Source organism: Octopus sinensis, linkage group LG26 (genome assembly GCF_006345805.1).
Source record: "Octopus sinensis linkage group LG26, ASM634580v1, whole genome shotgun sequence".
NCBI classification, from domain to species: domain Eukaryota; kingdom Metazoa; phylum Mollusca; class Cephalopoda; order Octopoda; family Octopodidae; genus Octopus; species Octopus sinensis.
The window spans coordinates 17,616,559-17,633,838 of NC_043022.1; the positions used below are offsets into that span (position 1 = coordinate 17,616,559).

A 17,280-nucleotide genomic window follows, 5' to 3' on the forward strand; every position below is an offset into this window, starting at 1 on the left:
TCTCTCAATAAGTTTGAAGTAGATACAATAAACGGTGCAGTTAACGACACACATCTGAAAATGTCTTCATCCAACAGTACCCTTTAAATATTCCTTTTCAAGATTTATTCGTGCTTTACTCCTTAAAAGGGTGAGATGAACGTAGCCGTATTACCAGTGGCGGACTGGGTCTAAAAATATTGGTTGCCAGAAGACTAAGCGGGTCTACTCGCAACTACCAAATGCTATCATTTAATTTTCTTTTTTTGTTTTGTTTTGTTAAAGGCATTCTTTCCAACTGTCTACAAACACTTATAATTAATGCATTCTTCTATGAGTGAATAAAAAAATTCTCAAACGTGAGGGGATGGGCCCCTATATACGGGTTCTAATGGCTCAGGGGCCTACTTACCATAGGGCAAGCTGGCAACCCGGCCAATCCGCCACTGCCTATCACTAATTGATAGTTATTGCAGTCTTAAGCACAAAAGCAGATCAACGGCCAATCACTTGACTTCGAGTACAATAGGCTATCTATCAATCCACATCAACTTCAGCCTTTGGACTATTTTCATGCAGAGCAAAATACTCAAACTATCATTTCAAGGAAATTATTAGTTTAAGTACTTTATCAGGAATGTAGCACAACTGAATAACAAGATCCTTTCTTTAATGAAACGACGTAAGGTGTGTTGGGTTTTTTTCTTTTCTTCAGACACAAAGTCAATTATTTGGCAAAGGAAATCCGAGTCGATTTATTGATCCCATTTGATTTACGTATATTTGCATTTGTTAACACTGATAGAGTTCGATCTTGTATAAGTCTCCCCTTCGCTTATTCACAATCTATTATTACCTTAATGAACGAGTGCAATGAACAAGTGTCAGGATTGTTGTTAAACAGGGGATTATTCTCTCTGCGACACCGGTTTCACCCCAAGCCTTTCCAACATTTCTCGTGATTCGGATTTGTTTTTATGTTTTCTTTTTAGTTTTCGAAACCCTTTCTGATCCTTTTGGAACCCTTTGGAACCCCTCCTAACCTTTCTTCCTTTCCGTTCTTTTTAATCGAAAATGGAAAACTCCAAATTGCTCGTCATTCGACAATTTTCACCAGAAAACTGACAAAACATTTTCTCTTTTCACAAAAACCAAATTTTTTTAATATTTAAAAAAAAACAAAAAACAAAAAAGCTGAAAAAAAAAACTGATCGGAATTTGTTGATTTTTAATTTGCTCCAAACTCAAACTCTGTGATTCAACTTCTTGTTTCTGTTTTATTTCCCGATCGATTTAAGCAATTCAGGAATTTGTTTTTTTATCAGAGAACTTATTTCGAAAAACAAACTTTTAATACTTTTCATGTTTAATTCCATCGCAAAATCTTCTTCTCTTCAACTCTCTTTCTCTCGTCGTCTCATTCGTCCCTCTCTCTTTCTCTCTCTTTCATTGAATTCTTTTCTTTCTCTCTTATTTTCTTCTTTCATTCTTTATATTTGAAGAGATTTGTCCAGAAACAAACTGTTCTTTAAAATGGTTTGATTATCGGCAGACCCGCCAACCCCGCCCACCCCGACACAGTCACATCGTCACATTTTCTTTTTCTGTCTTCACACCCACATTTTAACTTTTAGTGCCCGTCTTGTGTGCATTCCAAGTGTAAACTGCTCCAGTGTGGATTCTTAAACTCTTCATAAACGACACCAAACTCCTTCACTTGACATCAACCACGCCCAGCTTTTTATAAATTTCCAGTCGGTGAGTATTTATTTACTTATAATTTGATACTTTACATTTTGTACTATATCACGTGTATGCGTGTGTGTAGATGGATGGATAGAAAGATAGATAGATAGATGGATAGATAGATAGATGGATGGATGGATGGATAGATAGATAGATAGATGGATAGAAAGATAGATAGATGGATAGATGGATAGAAAGATAGATAGATAGATGTAATGATTTGGTCTAAACTCAGTCAATCGTTTAATAAAGATTATAAAAACTGTCCAAATGTGAGTGAGGAGTTTATATTTTATATATCCACAGCTCTTTTCGTATCTTGGATCTTTTATTGGAATATAGGAGGCTCAAGTCTTCTATTCAGTTTTCTTTCTCTGTCGCAAACCCCTAGAAATAGGACTTTTCATTAGAAATTTGCAATGTCATAATTTCTAAGAAAAAAGAAATGTTTCTGTTTACGAACCTGTCACTAATATAACTTAGGAGGACATCGGAACTAGAAACCAACAAACAACAAAATAAACATTTATTTAATCGATGTTATTTTAAATTCCTTCACCGAGTGGATTTTTATATCAAAACGTAAAGGGACAACAAATCTCCTCTCTCTCTCTCTCTCTCTCTCTCTCTCTCTCTCTCTCTCTCTCTCTATCTATCTATCTATCTATCTATCTATCTATCTATCTATCTATCATCGAGAAACTGGTCGACAGGGCGCAAACATGCGCCGTGCCAGGCCGGACCATCCATGACAACCTCCATCTGATGCGCTACATCATAGACAGGGTAGTTAACGAACCTGGCATGGGTGGGGCCCTGATCAACTTGGATCAATCGAAAGCCTTTGATAGGGTAGACCATCGATACTTGGAGGCAGTCCTGAGAGCGGCTGGTTTCGGTCCCGTCTTCCGCGGCTGGATAGCTGCCTTGTACAGGGGCATCCGTTCGGTAATTCGCGTAAATGGACATCTATCGAGACCTTTCGACATTGCACGTTCGGTCCGTCAGGGATGCCCCCTCTCGGCGCTTCTATACGTATTGACTCTTGAGCCACTACTGCGGAAGCTGGCGACTCTAAGGGGCATCCCGCGAGAATTGGGATGCGGGACGAGCGTGTCTGCATACGCGGACGACGTCACCGTCATAGTGTCTAGCCACGAGCACATCGAGCTGGTCGGCGAGACACTGAAAAACTACGAAGCGGTGACAGGAGCGAAAATCAACCGGGAAAAGTCAGTGGGCTTGCGACTAGGCACCTGGAGAAGCAAGCCCATGCCGTCCACCAGCGCCTCCGTCGTGGGACGCTGGACCGACGGCCCGGTTGAGTTGCTCGGGGTCTGGTTTGGTCCGGACCTCCAAGTGGAGAAGAACTGGAACGAGATAACGAGTAGGGTGGTCACTCTCGCCCGGCAATGGGCCGAGAGGAAACTGTCCCTAAAAGGTCGAGCGGAGGTGGCGAACACGTACATCGCGTCCGTCATCTACTACCGCCTGACCGTCGTACCTTGTCCCGACCCTACCATCACCAAACTACAACGCATCCTCTTTCGCTTCTTGTGGAAAGGATGCGTCCCGATGGTCAGGCGATCCATTTGCTGTCAACACCCGTTAAAAGGAGGGCTGGGCATGCCGTGGTTGATGATGCGCAGACACGCGCTGAGACTGCGACATCTCTGGCTCTATGTAGACGACGGTGAACAGGTGTGGTCGCCGTTTGTGAGGCACGCCTTCCCGCAGCTCGTCTCCATGACCGAACTGCAGTCATGGATCAAAAAGAGGCCGAGGAAGGGCGAATGGCACCGCGAGTGTCGCGTTGCTCTCAAGCAACTCTGCCGTCCTGGGTCGACCTTAAGTGACTTCAACACAACCAAAGCATTCTATAGGGGTTTAGTGGAGGGGAGGTACGACGACGAGCTCGGGGCGAACCTGGACGTCGACGAGGAGTACCTGACCCGCCTGTTCGGGACGACTTTCGGGCCAGGGCCCATGGACAACTTCCAGAGATCCCTGGCCTGGCAATGCTACCGAGAAGCGCTACCCGTTCGGGATAAGCTCTACAGACACGGCTCGAGAAACACGGGGCCGACCTGCCCGAGATGCGGTCAGAGCGACGAAACCGTTCTGCACGCACTCGTTCAGTGTCCAACAATTTCCGACCTGTGGGCTTATGTCGAACAACTGCTGTCACGTGTGGGACGAGTCGGTTTATCAGCTGAGTCTATCGTCAATATTGTCACGCCTCCTTCCTTCAAACGGGAAGGAAGAGCTATTTTCATCATCCTTGTGGCTATGGCGAAAGAATGTATCTGGTGGACGCGTCTGAAAGGATTGGAGACAAACACTTTCCTCTCTGGTCAATCTCTCATCAACTTCTTCAAGTACCACTTGAAAAGGAAAGTGAGAGTAGAGAGGCAAGTTTTGTCTAGCGAATGTTTTAAAAAAAGATGGGTGAATGTAGCAAGAATGGCACGTATGAATGACGAAGCCACCTTGAGCATAGTCCTATGAACCCAGAAATCGAAAACAGAGAGTTGCTTATTTGCAAAAAAAAAAAAAAAAAAAAAAGAAATATAAAATGTGACTTCATTGACCGAGGTTACCGTGGTCTTTTCCGTAGGCTTTTCTTTCCACGGGTAAACCTCACCTGTCCTCCCCTTTACACTTCATATTGACATTTCTGTGATAACGATCCCTATTGATCAATTTTTTTTTCCTCTCCCCCCTTTTTTTTTTTTTTTTTTTTAACACCCCTTCTTTTTGTCCTCCTTCTCTCCTTTTACGATCCCTTTTGATCGAAACTCCCCCTTCCTTTTTTTTTTTTTTTTTTTTTTTAAACCTTCAAAAGAAAAGCTCTACCTTGTAATTTGTTCTATCTGTGTGCAGCCCTGTGTGGCTAATAAAGAAACATATCTATCTATCTATCTATCTATCTATCTATCTGTCTGTCTGTCTGTCTGTCTGTCTGTCTGTACACACACATACACATACGTATGCAATTTTCTGGGTCTGAGCAAGAGGCAGTGCCCAAAACCGTCTCAGTCCTTCTAGACTGTCAGATCGAGGGAATGTTTCTCGGGAAAAGCATGAACAAAGAGGGGATTCTAGAGTTATGGAAAGGAAGAGCTGGGTATTGTGATTAATATAGAGTTTTGGAGGTTGTATACAGCCAGGGTGTTAAGGGGAAGCGAGGGTCTGGAATAGCCGAGTGATAGATGATATGATCCCAGCCAGTTCTGATGAATCGAGGCCTTGAAGTGGTGGGGGAGAAGTGATTGTGCCCCTGAAAACGACAGGCTTGGACGTTTCTGTGAATGACTTTTATGCCAGTCAGTCTGGGGACCATTTCTGGATGTGGCAAGTGCAATAGCAGCAGCAGCAACACTGACCCCGTTGTGAGAGCAAAACTTCGTTGTTGACTTCACGTGAGCATTGACTCCATGCTGATCGCGATTAAAAGGTGTGTGTGCAGTGATTTTTTATGAGTAAAGTTTGTGGTTTGTTGCTGTTAACTTTTGAGAATGTTTTATATGCGAGCGCGCTTGTGTGAAAAGAGAAAGAGATCATGGCTGAAGCATCGCTCAGCTCTGGGTGCACAAGTCTTTATAGTGGAAACAGATGTAAACCAGTGAATGTGATTACATAACTTCTGTTTTTTTTTTTCTGCCATATCCAGCAGCCCTAAATATGTGGATTATAGAAAGAGGATGTAAAACGATAATAATGATTTATATATATATTTTGATTCATATATTTATATTACACAGGTAATTTTAATGTGTATCTAAATATTTGTGTATGAGATCATTTTCCATCCGCTTTTTCTGCTAGTATTGGTTGAATGGTCCAGTAAGATGCAACTGTCTCGAGGATTTGGCATAGTTTCCCAGGCTCAATGCTCTTCTGAATGCGAGCACTTTGTAAAGTGTACTGGGTGTTTTTACAGAACTGTCTCACTGAAAGAAGAAACGAGAGAGAGAGGGAGAGAGAGGTGGGGTCGGTTGATGAAAGGATGAAGTGTGATGAGTGGAGCAGGTTTATTGTTGTGAGTGTGTGGTGGTAGGGAGAATAACAGGGTGGTTAGGGTTGGAAGGGGTACAGAGGTCAGGAAGGGGCAGAGTAGAAAGATAATCGATGTGGGGCTGTGCAGGGATAGGGAGAGCCTGTGCTATCTCATGTTAAGGAAGTAAGTATGGGTGGAAGGTGGTGGGGTATGAGATGGGGGGTAAGGAAAAGATGTAGAGGGTTTGGAAGGAAAGAGAGGAGTGGGGTGGTGGTGTGAGATGGCAGGGAAACAGAGGAGAGAGGATGCTGAGAGAAAGAGACAGGAGTGGAGGAATGTGGTGAGAGGGGTTGGAGGAAATCATGGGGGTAGGGAGAGAGAGAGTTGATAGAGCAAGAGCATGCATCTGTTTCCTTTGTGTTCTCTCTGCCCTGTTTGCTCCAAAGAGTGGGTTCTTCTCTAGCACAGCATATCACCAATCATCATGGTCCCTTGGTGTTTCCTTTGGGAAGTTCAACATCTTGACATCACTTTTCACCACTTTGTTGTCTGTCTTTCTTGGCCCTTCATCTTCCATAGACCCTATCAACTTTAAGCATTTGGCACCTGTTGCCATCCACACCCATCACTCGTTCATACCATTCTAGTCTCTCTCTCTCTTCCTCAAACTGCAGCTGGTTCCTTTTTGTCTCTAATCATTTCTGTTGTGGCCTTCATGCCCCTCTGGCATTCCACATCCAGCAAGTATGCTCAGCTCATTTTTTTCTAGCCTTCACAAATCATTTGCATTCAGGGCCCATATCACGTTATCATGTAGGGTCACACTTCAAACACAAATATTTGCCACTCTGCTCATCAGTCTGAGGGAATTTGCTGCATTTTTGCCCTTCTCTTCTTACTCTGGCTTCAATACTTTTACGCCCCCCCCCCTTATATAACAAAAATTATTGCCTGCTTCTTGAGTGCACTTTGCACTCAGTGTTCTTTCATGGCACCTTGGGCAAGTGTCTCTACTATAGCCTCAGGCTGACCACAGCCGTATGAGTGGGTTTGAGATGGAAAAATCTATATGTATTTGTCTGTCTTTGGAACTGGATCTTGAAGCGCATCACAAACAGCTTTAAGTAATAGAAATATAAATACTGGGTTGTCAAAACCTTTTGGACAGAAGGCTGCTCATGAGACCGAAGCTTACATCTCCTGTCCACACAACAAGTGCTCCACTAGTGTTTAAGATTGGCTGTTCATGAGATCACCTATTCTAGTTCTCATGTCTGAATCTGTTATGTAAATGTTGTGTGTGTGTTTTGCAATGTCAGAGCAAATATTGCAGTGTTAGATTCTTTAAAGATGATTATTTGTCGAGATATTTGAGGAGTTGTTGCAGGACTTGAAGTGGTTGTGTCTCTTAGATGTCTTGGAGAGGATTGTCCAATTGGGAAACAAGCATCTACTGCCCATTCAATACTGTCCAACCAAGACTTGGAAGCCTCCATTCTCTGATGCTCTTCTTTTCGGAAAAAAAGTCTAGCAGTTTTCACCTATTTAGGTTTTCTTGGAACTATTTGTTGCATTTTTGTTCTCCATGCAAGATGACTTCTTGTTGACAGCATCCCAGGGACATTGAACCACTTCGGTTTTAATAATTCAACAGTTCTTTCTCCCTGTTTCAGTATGGAAGCTTTACAGATATAATGGAGTCAAATGTATGTTTGGGAAGTCCTCTTTTTCCATGGCATTATTGGTGGAATGTTCATTTTTAGCCAGTTTCTTATTAAAAAAGAAGAAAAAAAATACTTGCAACTCCAATTTGAACCTGCATCCATAAAATTTGCCTTGCTGCTTAGTTAGTTAGTTAGTTAATTTGGCTCAAAAGCAAATAGCAAGGCCATGTAGGGGGACATGGAGTTAAGTACAGGGTGGTGTTCATGTAAAGAGTTCAGGCCACTTGAGGTCCAGAGAGGCTTTGAACAAAGCAGTCGTCGGCATCTTCACCATCTCGTCTGGCAGCTTGTTCCACGGATCCGCAACCCGGACGGAGAAAGCTCCTCTCCTTCGATTGAGATGAAATCGTCGCAGGTAGAGCTTTTCGGAATGACCCCGCAGCCGACGCTCCGGGGCAGGAGTGAAGAACAGCTCTTTCGAGAGGTTACACTTCCCGCTTATGATGTTGTGGGCGAGAATGAGATCACCACGGCGGCGGTGTTTTTCAAGAGAACAAAGGTCGAGCGTCCTCAGCCTTTCTTCGTAGGACAAATTTTTGAGACCATGAACCATGCGGGTAGCCAGCCTCTGGACTCTTTCGAGGTGCTGTATGTCTTTGAGGAGATAAAGAGAAGAGGCTTGAATCCCATACTCCAATATGGGTCTCACCAGCGTGACATAGAGTGGCAGGAATATGGCTGCTGTGAGCATTCTGAATGACCGTTGAATCAAAAACAGAATTCCGCGCGCTTTGTTGGCAGCATGGACGCACTGGGCCGAAGGCGAAAAGGAGGAATCCACCAAGATACCCAGGTCCTTTACCTGATCGGTCCTCTCCAGCAGCAGACGACCCGGCTCGAAATCAAGTTGAGTTGCAGGAGTAGAGCCGACAGGCAGATGACAGCACTTTGACACGTTCAGACACAGGTCCCAATCGTTAGACCACTTCCAAATTTGGTGGAGGCATCGACGAAGATCCTCTATACTACCGCGAGGAGCGACCAGTTTGATATCGTCGGCAAATAGAAGGGTGTGTTGCGTGAGGTCGTCGGGCAAGTCATTTATGAAGACTAAGAACAACAAGGGCCCAAGCACTGAACCTTGAGGCACGCCACTGCTCGCACTGGAGACGTCGGACCGCGAACCATTAACTTGAACTTGGAAGGAGCGATCTGAGAGGAAGGCACCAACCCATCGTACAATATCCGGATGGAAACTATATGCTTGAAGCTTGACAAGTAGTAGGCGGTGGTTTACCGAGTCAAAAGCTTTGGCAAATAATATCAGCTGTTTACACATAATCAGCAACAGCTCAGCATTGATTGTGAGGGAAATGATGGGAAAGAGTTAAGGGATGAGAAAAGGAGAGAGAAATAGAAAGAGAGTAGCAGAGAGAGAGTGTGAAATACTCAGCTTTTGATGAGGAGCAGTAAGAGGGAGTACAGGAATGTTACATACAAAGAATGAGTAGGAGGAGGACATACTCTTTCATTCATCATCATCATCATTGTTTAACATCTGCTTTGCATGCTGGCATGGGTTGGACATTTGACTGAGAACTGGCAGGCTGGGAGGCTGCACCAGGTTACAGTATGATTTGGCAATGTTTCTACAGCTGGTGTTGTAGGTGTCTTCTATGCGCCAGTTAGGTGGCACTGGCATCAGCCATGACTCTGATCTCACTTGGTTTGCCAGGTCTTCTGAAGCACGGCATATCTCCAAAGGGCTCAGTTGCTTATTGCCTCTGTGGGGCTCAACATTTCAAAGTTGTGCTTCATCACCTCATCCCATATCTTCCTGGGTCTACCTCTTCCACAGGTTCCCTCTACTGCTAGGGTGTGACACTTTTTCACACTGCTGTCCTCACCCATATGCATCACCATACCAGTGCAATTGTCTCTCTTGCACACCACATCTGATGCTTCTTAGGTCTAACTTTTCTCTCAAGGTAATTACACTCTGTCAAGTATGTACACTGACATTTCACATCCATCGGAGCATACTGGCTTCATTCCTTGCGAGCTTACGCATGTCCTCAGCAATCATGGCCCATGTTTCACTGCTGTGTAGTATGGCTGTTCGCACACAGGCATCATACAGTCTACCTTTCACTCTGAGCAACAGGCCCTTTGTCACCAGCAGAGGTAGCAGCTCTCTGAACTTTGTTCAGCCTATTCTTATTCTAGTACCTACACTCTCAGAGCATCCACCCCCGCTTCTGACTTGATCCCCTAGGTAATGGAAGCTATCAACTACTTCTAGTTTTTCTCCTTGGAATGTGGCGGAAGTTGTTCTCTGCACATTGTCAGTGTTTATTGCTCCTGAGCATCTGCCACATACAAAAACTATCTTCCCAGTTAGCCTTCCTTTGATATTGCTGCACCTCTCATGTGTCCATAGCTTACACTGGGTACATCTTATAGAGTTTCTACCTACACCTCTTCTACAGATCGAGCAGGGCCATCTACCTGAAGGGATTTGTGGTTTGCCTGCCTTCTTACTTATTAGGACTTTGGTTTTAGCTAGGTTGACTCTAAGGCCATTTGATTCTAATCCTTGTTTCCACACTTGAAACTTCTCCTCTAGTTCTGATAGTGACTCAGCAATTAGAGCAAAGTCATCAGCATAGAGGAGCTCCCAGGGGCATCCTGTCTTGAATTCCTCCGTTATCATATATATCTAAAATAAAATACAAAATGGGACAAGAACACAAAACATCTGGACAACTAGGTGATACAAAAAGGGACAACAAAACATCCAGATAGACGATACAAAAAAAACACGGCTGGGTCATTCAAAGCCTTTTATCTTCAGTCAAGAACCGGATCATCTTCACAATTTTGGCTGCTTAATCTTGAGATTGTTCCAGTCTGGCCAGCCCCAAGGAAAAACTAAGCTAGGAGCATTAGATTCCTTGGAAAAAAGCATGATCATCATTTCAACATCCATTTTTCCTTGCTTCTATGGATCAATGAGTCAAATGGAATTGATGGAGACCAAATATTTCCATGGCTGGATGCTCTTCCTCTTGCTACCTTCCACCTGTTTTGAATCAAACAACTATTTCCTAGTCTATCAAACTACAAACCTATCTATCAGCATCACACACACACATAATATAGATATTCATATATCAGCCATGTCAGCATGGAAGGCGGACATTAAACAATGATGATGATGATGATGATATATTTAATACAGAAGATGGAGTCTAACCGGAAGCTTTGTAATAATTGTTTTGGCTTCCTTCAGCACTGCTCCCTAGTCTATACATACATACATGCAGTATCCCGACTGTGGAGCTGAGAAGACATATTTCAAACAAGGACTCAATACATGTGTTGGGGAGAGTAGATATGTTTCTTTCTTTTTTTGTAGCAAAAGTCACTATGGAGACCTTATCTGTTTCATGACTCCATGATAATAATAACCTGACCCAAATCTCCAAGAATGTATTGTGTGTGTGTGTGTGTGTACATATATGGAACATACCAGAGTGCTACCTTTGTCTGCTGGTACAAAGTTTGTGTGTAAATTTGGATGTGGTGTTGGGCCACAGCTGGCAGAACTGTTAGCCTGCCAGGCAAAAGGCTCGCTGGCATTTCAGCTGTCTTTCAATTCTGAGTTCAAATTCTGTCACGGTCGACTTTGCCTTTCATCCTTTTGAGGTTGATAAAATAAGTACCAGTTAAGCCCTGGGATCGGTGCAATTAATTAATCTAAATTGCTGGCCTTGTGCTGAAATTTGAAATCAATTTTGATGTGATTAGTTTTGGCTAATGGTTTTAGTTTGTGGTCAGTGGCAGTATTGGTGTGTGGGTGTTAGAGTGGGTGGGTATGTGTGTTCATACATATTTTCATGTTTTTGCAGGTTTGTGAAAAATTTGGTTACAAAAGCTGGATCCTTCAGCATTTAAACCAGCCATATCTGACCCAAGTCCAATACTAGTTTTATGTTCAAACTGGCTAGATCTGACTTCTCATACTCACCCTACAATGTCATTCTGAAATAAACAATTTCATCATTGAAATCTTGAAGCTATGAAATAATGAATCATTCAAAAACAATGTAAATAAATAAGCAGAACATTTGGCAGAGTAATCAGAATGCTAAAAGGGTGGAGGGTTGTCAGACAGCTTTGTGTGTGTGTGCCGTCGTGTGTATGTGTGTGTTGTTGTGTGTTGATACCAGGTGTATGGAGTAGTATGTAGCATTTGTGCACCCAGGGGTGCACTTTGTAATATCATTCATCTTTTCTTTTTCATGGGTTTTACTCGTTAGACTGGCCATGCTGGGGCACCATCTTGAAGAATTTTTTAGATAAAGGAATCAATCTCCAGTACTTATATTTCTTAAGCCTGGTACTTATTCTCTTTTTGCCAAACCACTAAGTTACAGGGACATAAACAAACCAACACCAGTTGTCAAGTGGTGGTGGAGGACCAATATGGACACAAAGCTATATATATATGATGGGGTTTCTTTCAGTTTCCATCTACCAAATCCCCTGGCAAGGCTTTGGTCAGCCCAGAAACCCTAGAGCACATCTAAAGAAAGGACTAGCAAATAGATTGACATTGTTCAACCGCTGCTTCATGCGTATATTGTCCCCTATCTCTGCCTTTTCTACCACTCTTATAATAAACTCTGCTCCTTAGTGCTGGCCACCTCCATTTAGCCATTCCTGCTTCACTCGTCTCTCCTCCTCCTCTCATCCAATAAGGCTCTGCACCAAACTTTATGTCCAGTTCCATCTGCCCAGGGTGTGGTTCCCCTGAAATTCTTGCTTATACCTTTCTTAATGATGTTGACTTAACAAAGAGCCATCAATCTTACAGCTTGAGAAGTACCCGTGAAGGCCATTCACATTGCTCTTTCTGTCAAACCCAGCAACTAAGTTATATGTATGTATATATATATATATATATATATATATATATATGTGTGTGTGTGTGTGTGTGTGTGTATGTATGTGTATATATATATATATATATATATATGTATGTGTATATATATGTATTATTATTATTGTTCTTATTAAGGTGGTGAGCTGGCAGAACCATTAACACACTGGATGAAATGCTTAGCAGTATTTTGTTTGCCGTTACATTCTGTGTTCAAATTCCATCGAGGTTGACTTTACTTTTTATCCTTTCGGGGTCAATAAATGAAGTACAGTTGAACACTGGGGTCAACGTAATCAACACATCCCCTCCCTCAAAATTACTGCTCTTGTGACAAACTTTGAAACTATTATTTTTAAGATGGTGAGCTGGCTGAATGATTAGTATGTTGGGTGAAATGCTTAGAGATATTTCACCTGTTGCAACATTCTGAGTTGAGGTTTATTTTGCCTTTCATCTTTTCAAGGTTGATAAGTTAAGTACTAGTGGTACACTGGGCTCAATGTAATTGACTATACTCCCCCTCAAATTTCAGGCCTTGTGCCTATAGTAGAAAGGAGTATTATTATGGCATCAAGCTGGTGGAATTGTGCTTAGCACACTGGACAAAATACTTAATGGTATTTTGTCGATCTTTATATTCTGAGTTCAAACTCTACTGAGGTCGACTTTGCCTTTCATCCCTTCAGGGTTGATAAAATAAGTACCAGTTGCACATGGGGGTCAATATAATCAATGTCCCCTAATTGCTGGTCTTGTGCCAAAATTTGAAACCAATATTTCCTTTTTTCTCTTGCCATGGTTATTACTGCTCTCATCATTTCTTTTTATACCCTTTTGTTGTTTTTTACTTTCAGAAGATTAGGGTAACCAGATATTAAAAAAAAAATCAACAAAAAATAATTGAAAGCATAAAATATTAACAAAAAATACAAATAAACAAACCAAAATGAGTGTAGATTCTTACGAGAGTGAGTAAAACTGTCTTTTCCCTTCGTTTAAAGGGAACTCATGTCAACCTTATACAAATTTTATTTCTGCATCTTCCCCTATTGCTTCCTCTTCCTTTATTGTAGTTATTTGAGAAGATAGCTTTTTTTTTTTTTATTAACCCTTGTTCCCTCAACCAATCCCTGTTTATTCCATTCTTGTTTGTTTTGACATTAATCCCAACCCTGCTATCAAACCCTCTTTTTACAACCACACTCTACTTTATCTGGCTTTTTTTTTTACCAATTTTAACGCTATCCAATTTTTTGTTTCTTTTATATTCTATTTTAGTTTTGTTGTTGTCATTATCATTATCATTATTATTATTATTATTATTATTATTATTATTATTATTATTGTCATTATCATTATTATTATTTTTATTATTATTATTATTATTATTATTACTTTTTTTTTTCTTCTTTCAAATTTGCTTCCATTTCTTGCCGAGTGTCTTCCCGACTCCTAGGGCAAAGAAACTCATAGTATACATTGGTAGGCCATTAAACCAAACTCAATAGTTCGTTCATTTTTTTTTTTTTAAGTTAAATTAAAATACATGAGCAGCAACATTTCTCACATCGACAATGCTCTTCTCAATACGTGTGATGTACCAGTTAAGACAATCTTTTGCACTTCTTGCAGGGATGGTAAGCCAGGGATCATTCTCATATAATTTTCGGTTCCCTTCTTGATCATTCCTAGTGCTCCTACGATCACTGGTATTGTAACCGCCTTGAGATGCCACATTTTCTCAATTTCAATGAGTAGGTCTTTATATTTTCTGAGCTTGTCAAACTCTTTTGCTGAGATATTATGATCACAGGGGATGCTCATGTCAATCAATAAGCAAACTTTATTGTTTTGGTCTTTCACAACAATATCTGGTTTATTGGCCTTGATGGTTCGGTCTGTATGTACTGGAAAGTCCCACAGAATGGTTACATTTTCTCCTTCAGTTACAGCCTCAGGGTGGTGATTATACCACTTGTCGGCAGTTTTGATATTGTAATGCCGACTTATTAGCCAGTGGAGATATTGGCCAACTCTGTCATGTCTTAATTTATACTCCACTGGTGCTAAGACTTTACATCCAGAGATTAGGTGGTCCACTGTTTCAATCATGTCGTTGCAGAATCGGCATTTTGGGTCTGCTCCATTTTTCATCACATTGGCCTGGTAGTTCCGGGTTAATAGGCTTTGATCTTGAGCAGCCAGGATGAAACCTTCGCTCTCTGCTTTTAGCCCTGAGCTCCGTAGCCACTGATGGGTTTGCTTCTGTATTATTATTATTATCATTATTATTATTATTATTATTATTATTATTATTATTATTATTATTATATTATTATTATTATTATCATCATCATCATCATCACGGTGAGCTGGCAGAATTGTTAGCATTCTGGGTGAAAAGCTTACTGGTATTTCGCCTGTCTTCACGTTCTGAGTTCAAATTCTGTTGAGGTTGACTTTGCCTTTCATCTTTTGAGGGTCAGTAAATTAAGGGCCAGTTGAGCACTGGAGCCTATGCCATCAACTAGACCCCCCCTCCCCTAAAATTTCAGGCCTTGTGTCTTTAGTAGAAAGGATTATTATGAAGATGGTCAGCTGGCAGAATTGTTAGCATTTTGTCCAGCTTTATGTTCTGAGTTGAAATTCCACTGAGGTTGACTTTGCCTTTTGTCGTTTTAAGGTCAATGAAATAAGTACCAGTTACACATTAAGGTCAGTGTAATCGACTAGCAAAGGGTTGTTGTTGTTATTGTTAAAAAGGCGGCAAGCTGGTGGAATTGTTACCATGCCAGACAAAATGCTTGGTGGCTTTTCTTTGAGAATTAGGTTCTGAGTTCAAATGTTGCTGAGGTTAATTTTCCTTTCCTCCTTTCAGGGTTGATAAAGTAAGTACCAGTCAAGTTAATGTAACTCTGTCACAATGAATTACCTACATCCCTTCCTGGAAATTTTTCATCTTTTGTCAGTTTCTAGAAGTTGTCAATAAAATATGTACCAGTTGAGCACTGGGATTGATGTAACTGACTTATCCCCTCCGCCAGAATTGCTGGCCTTGTGCCCAAATTTGAAATCATCATCACCATTATTATTGTATGTTTTTTGTTTTGTTTAAATTGATATGAGTTGCATCCAAGTCTCAACTAGAGACGTAAAGGGACAAGGTTTTGTATCTAAAGATGCTGGCAGATGAGGTGCCATGCAACTGGAAACACTGATGTTTGTGGGAGAGAAAACAGAGCAACGTTGCATTACCATTGAGAAGAATTTATGTAGAACATGTGATGATGTAGCCATGAATAGGATCTTTTATAATTTGCTTATTTTGGGGCTGCCAGGGATTTGGATTATGTTCTTGTTTGTTCTGCTTGGTATCATTACAACTGCCGCAGTAATAATAGCTAATGTTGTTTTCAGATGCCATATTCTGATTTCAATCTGTAGGTCCTTATATTTGCTCAGTTTTTCAACTGTTTTTGGACGTGTGTTTTCGTCAGCTCTGACTGCAACAACAGTCAGAAGACAAGTTGCTTCAATATGATTTTTCACAATGAAATCTGACCAACTTGACTATCAGTATGAACACATTATTACTCTCTTATTATAACTATTCCATGCTATATTAGTTAGCAAATATGTTGTCTTGTGGTTTGGTGACAACAAGTCTCTTCAAATCTCAAGAAACTTTCTTAAGATTCTTGCAAAATACAGGACTTCTCCTTTTATCTGCAGGTTCACAATGCAAGTCTAAATTCCAGTCTCTTCAAGTCTGGATGTGGTGCCAACTGCATCTATTATTACGTCAATAATTATCATCTTAGTCTTTTGTAATTTTTTAATTTCTCTGATTAGGTTCCAATATTTCTCATTTTATTCAATTTCTTTGTTTCAGTTTGAGAAATATATTTAAATTTTCCTTTCTTAAACCAGGAGTTAAATAGGAAGACTCGTAGAAGAGTGGTTGTGAAGGTTAACAAATGCTCTTACAAGAATGCCTTAACAATATTTGCTCACTCTTCCATTACTATTTTCTGTAAAGTGTTTGTGTCTATTTTTATACGTAATCTTGTTAATGTTGGTGCTGCAAATACAATGCAAATACAAGCAATATTGAGGTTGAAGCCTATTGCCGTCCATATTTCATTTATTTTAAATGAAATTTCTTTATTGTTTCCTTTATCATTTTTTCACCTTAGTTATTTAGAAAACCATTTTAATTTCCTCATTAACAATGCAATTTTAATTAAACTCTTTTAGTTACTCTATCATTTATGTTAACATCCATTTTACTGAAATAATTGTGTCATTAACTTATGCCAGTTACAAATGACACCAAAAGGCACATCTCTTAATTGTTGTCACGTTCAAACGCTTGAGTCTTTTGTGTTTCAGTTCCATCATGTACAGTATCATAATTGTTTTGCTCTGCTCTGACAATAATTAGTTCATTATTGACATATATTTTCCAGAAATAAAAATATCAGATTTGTCATGTGCTACATTCTGTCTGTCATCTAAAATTACATAGATTTTTTTCACTTTGTCATTTTTTAAAGATAAGGGAAGGTTTTACAAGAGAGGTTTTCCTTGGATACTTGAAATTTCGTGACCATTTATATGGAGAGCAACTTTGAAAGATTTATTCATACAAAATTTGTCAAGGAAAGATTGCATCCAAAAAAGAGCAAGGGTGGGGAATAAATAAAAGAAATCTAAATCATAAGTTGACCAACATTTTTGTTCTTAGAATTGTTTTTCATTGGATCCACTTCAAATTTGTAAGTGTTACATTTTTTTTATTTGCTTCGGCCATTAGTCTTCAGTCATACTGGAGTGCCGCCTTGAAGAATTTTTAGTTGAATAAATTATTTTTTTTAAAGCCTGGTACTTATTTTATCAGTCTCTTTTATCAAACTGCTAAGTTATGAGGACATAAACACACC

General features: G+C 40.6%; 1 protein-coding gene across 4 annotated transcripts in view; it reads left to right on the forward strand.

The window, feature by feature from the left end:
- Positions 1-313: 313 nt before the first annotated feature.
- LOC115224881 (proton-coupled amino acid transporter 1) overlaps positions 314-17,280 on the forward strand; it is a 42,050-nt gene continuing 25,083 nt past the window's right edge. Inside the window, exons 1-3 of one of the 4 annotated variants that reach the window (XM_036513767.1) lie at positions 314-666; positions 1,614-1,737; positions 13,192-13,305. In XM_036513767.1, the coding sequence (XP_036369660.1) occupies positions 13,284-13,305 (22 nt within the window). In that variant the 5' untranslated portion in view covers positions 314-666; positions 1,614-1,737; positions 13,192-13,283. Of the gene's footprint in view, positions 667-1,321; positions 1,738-13,191; positions 13,306-17,280 lie in introns of those variants that run through there. The other 3 variants (XM_036513768.1, XM_036513766.1, XM_029795835.2) reach the window with 3 other exon arrangements.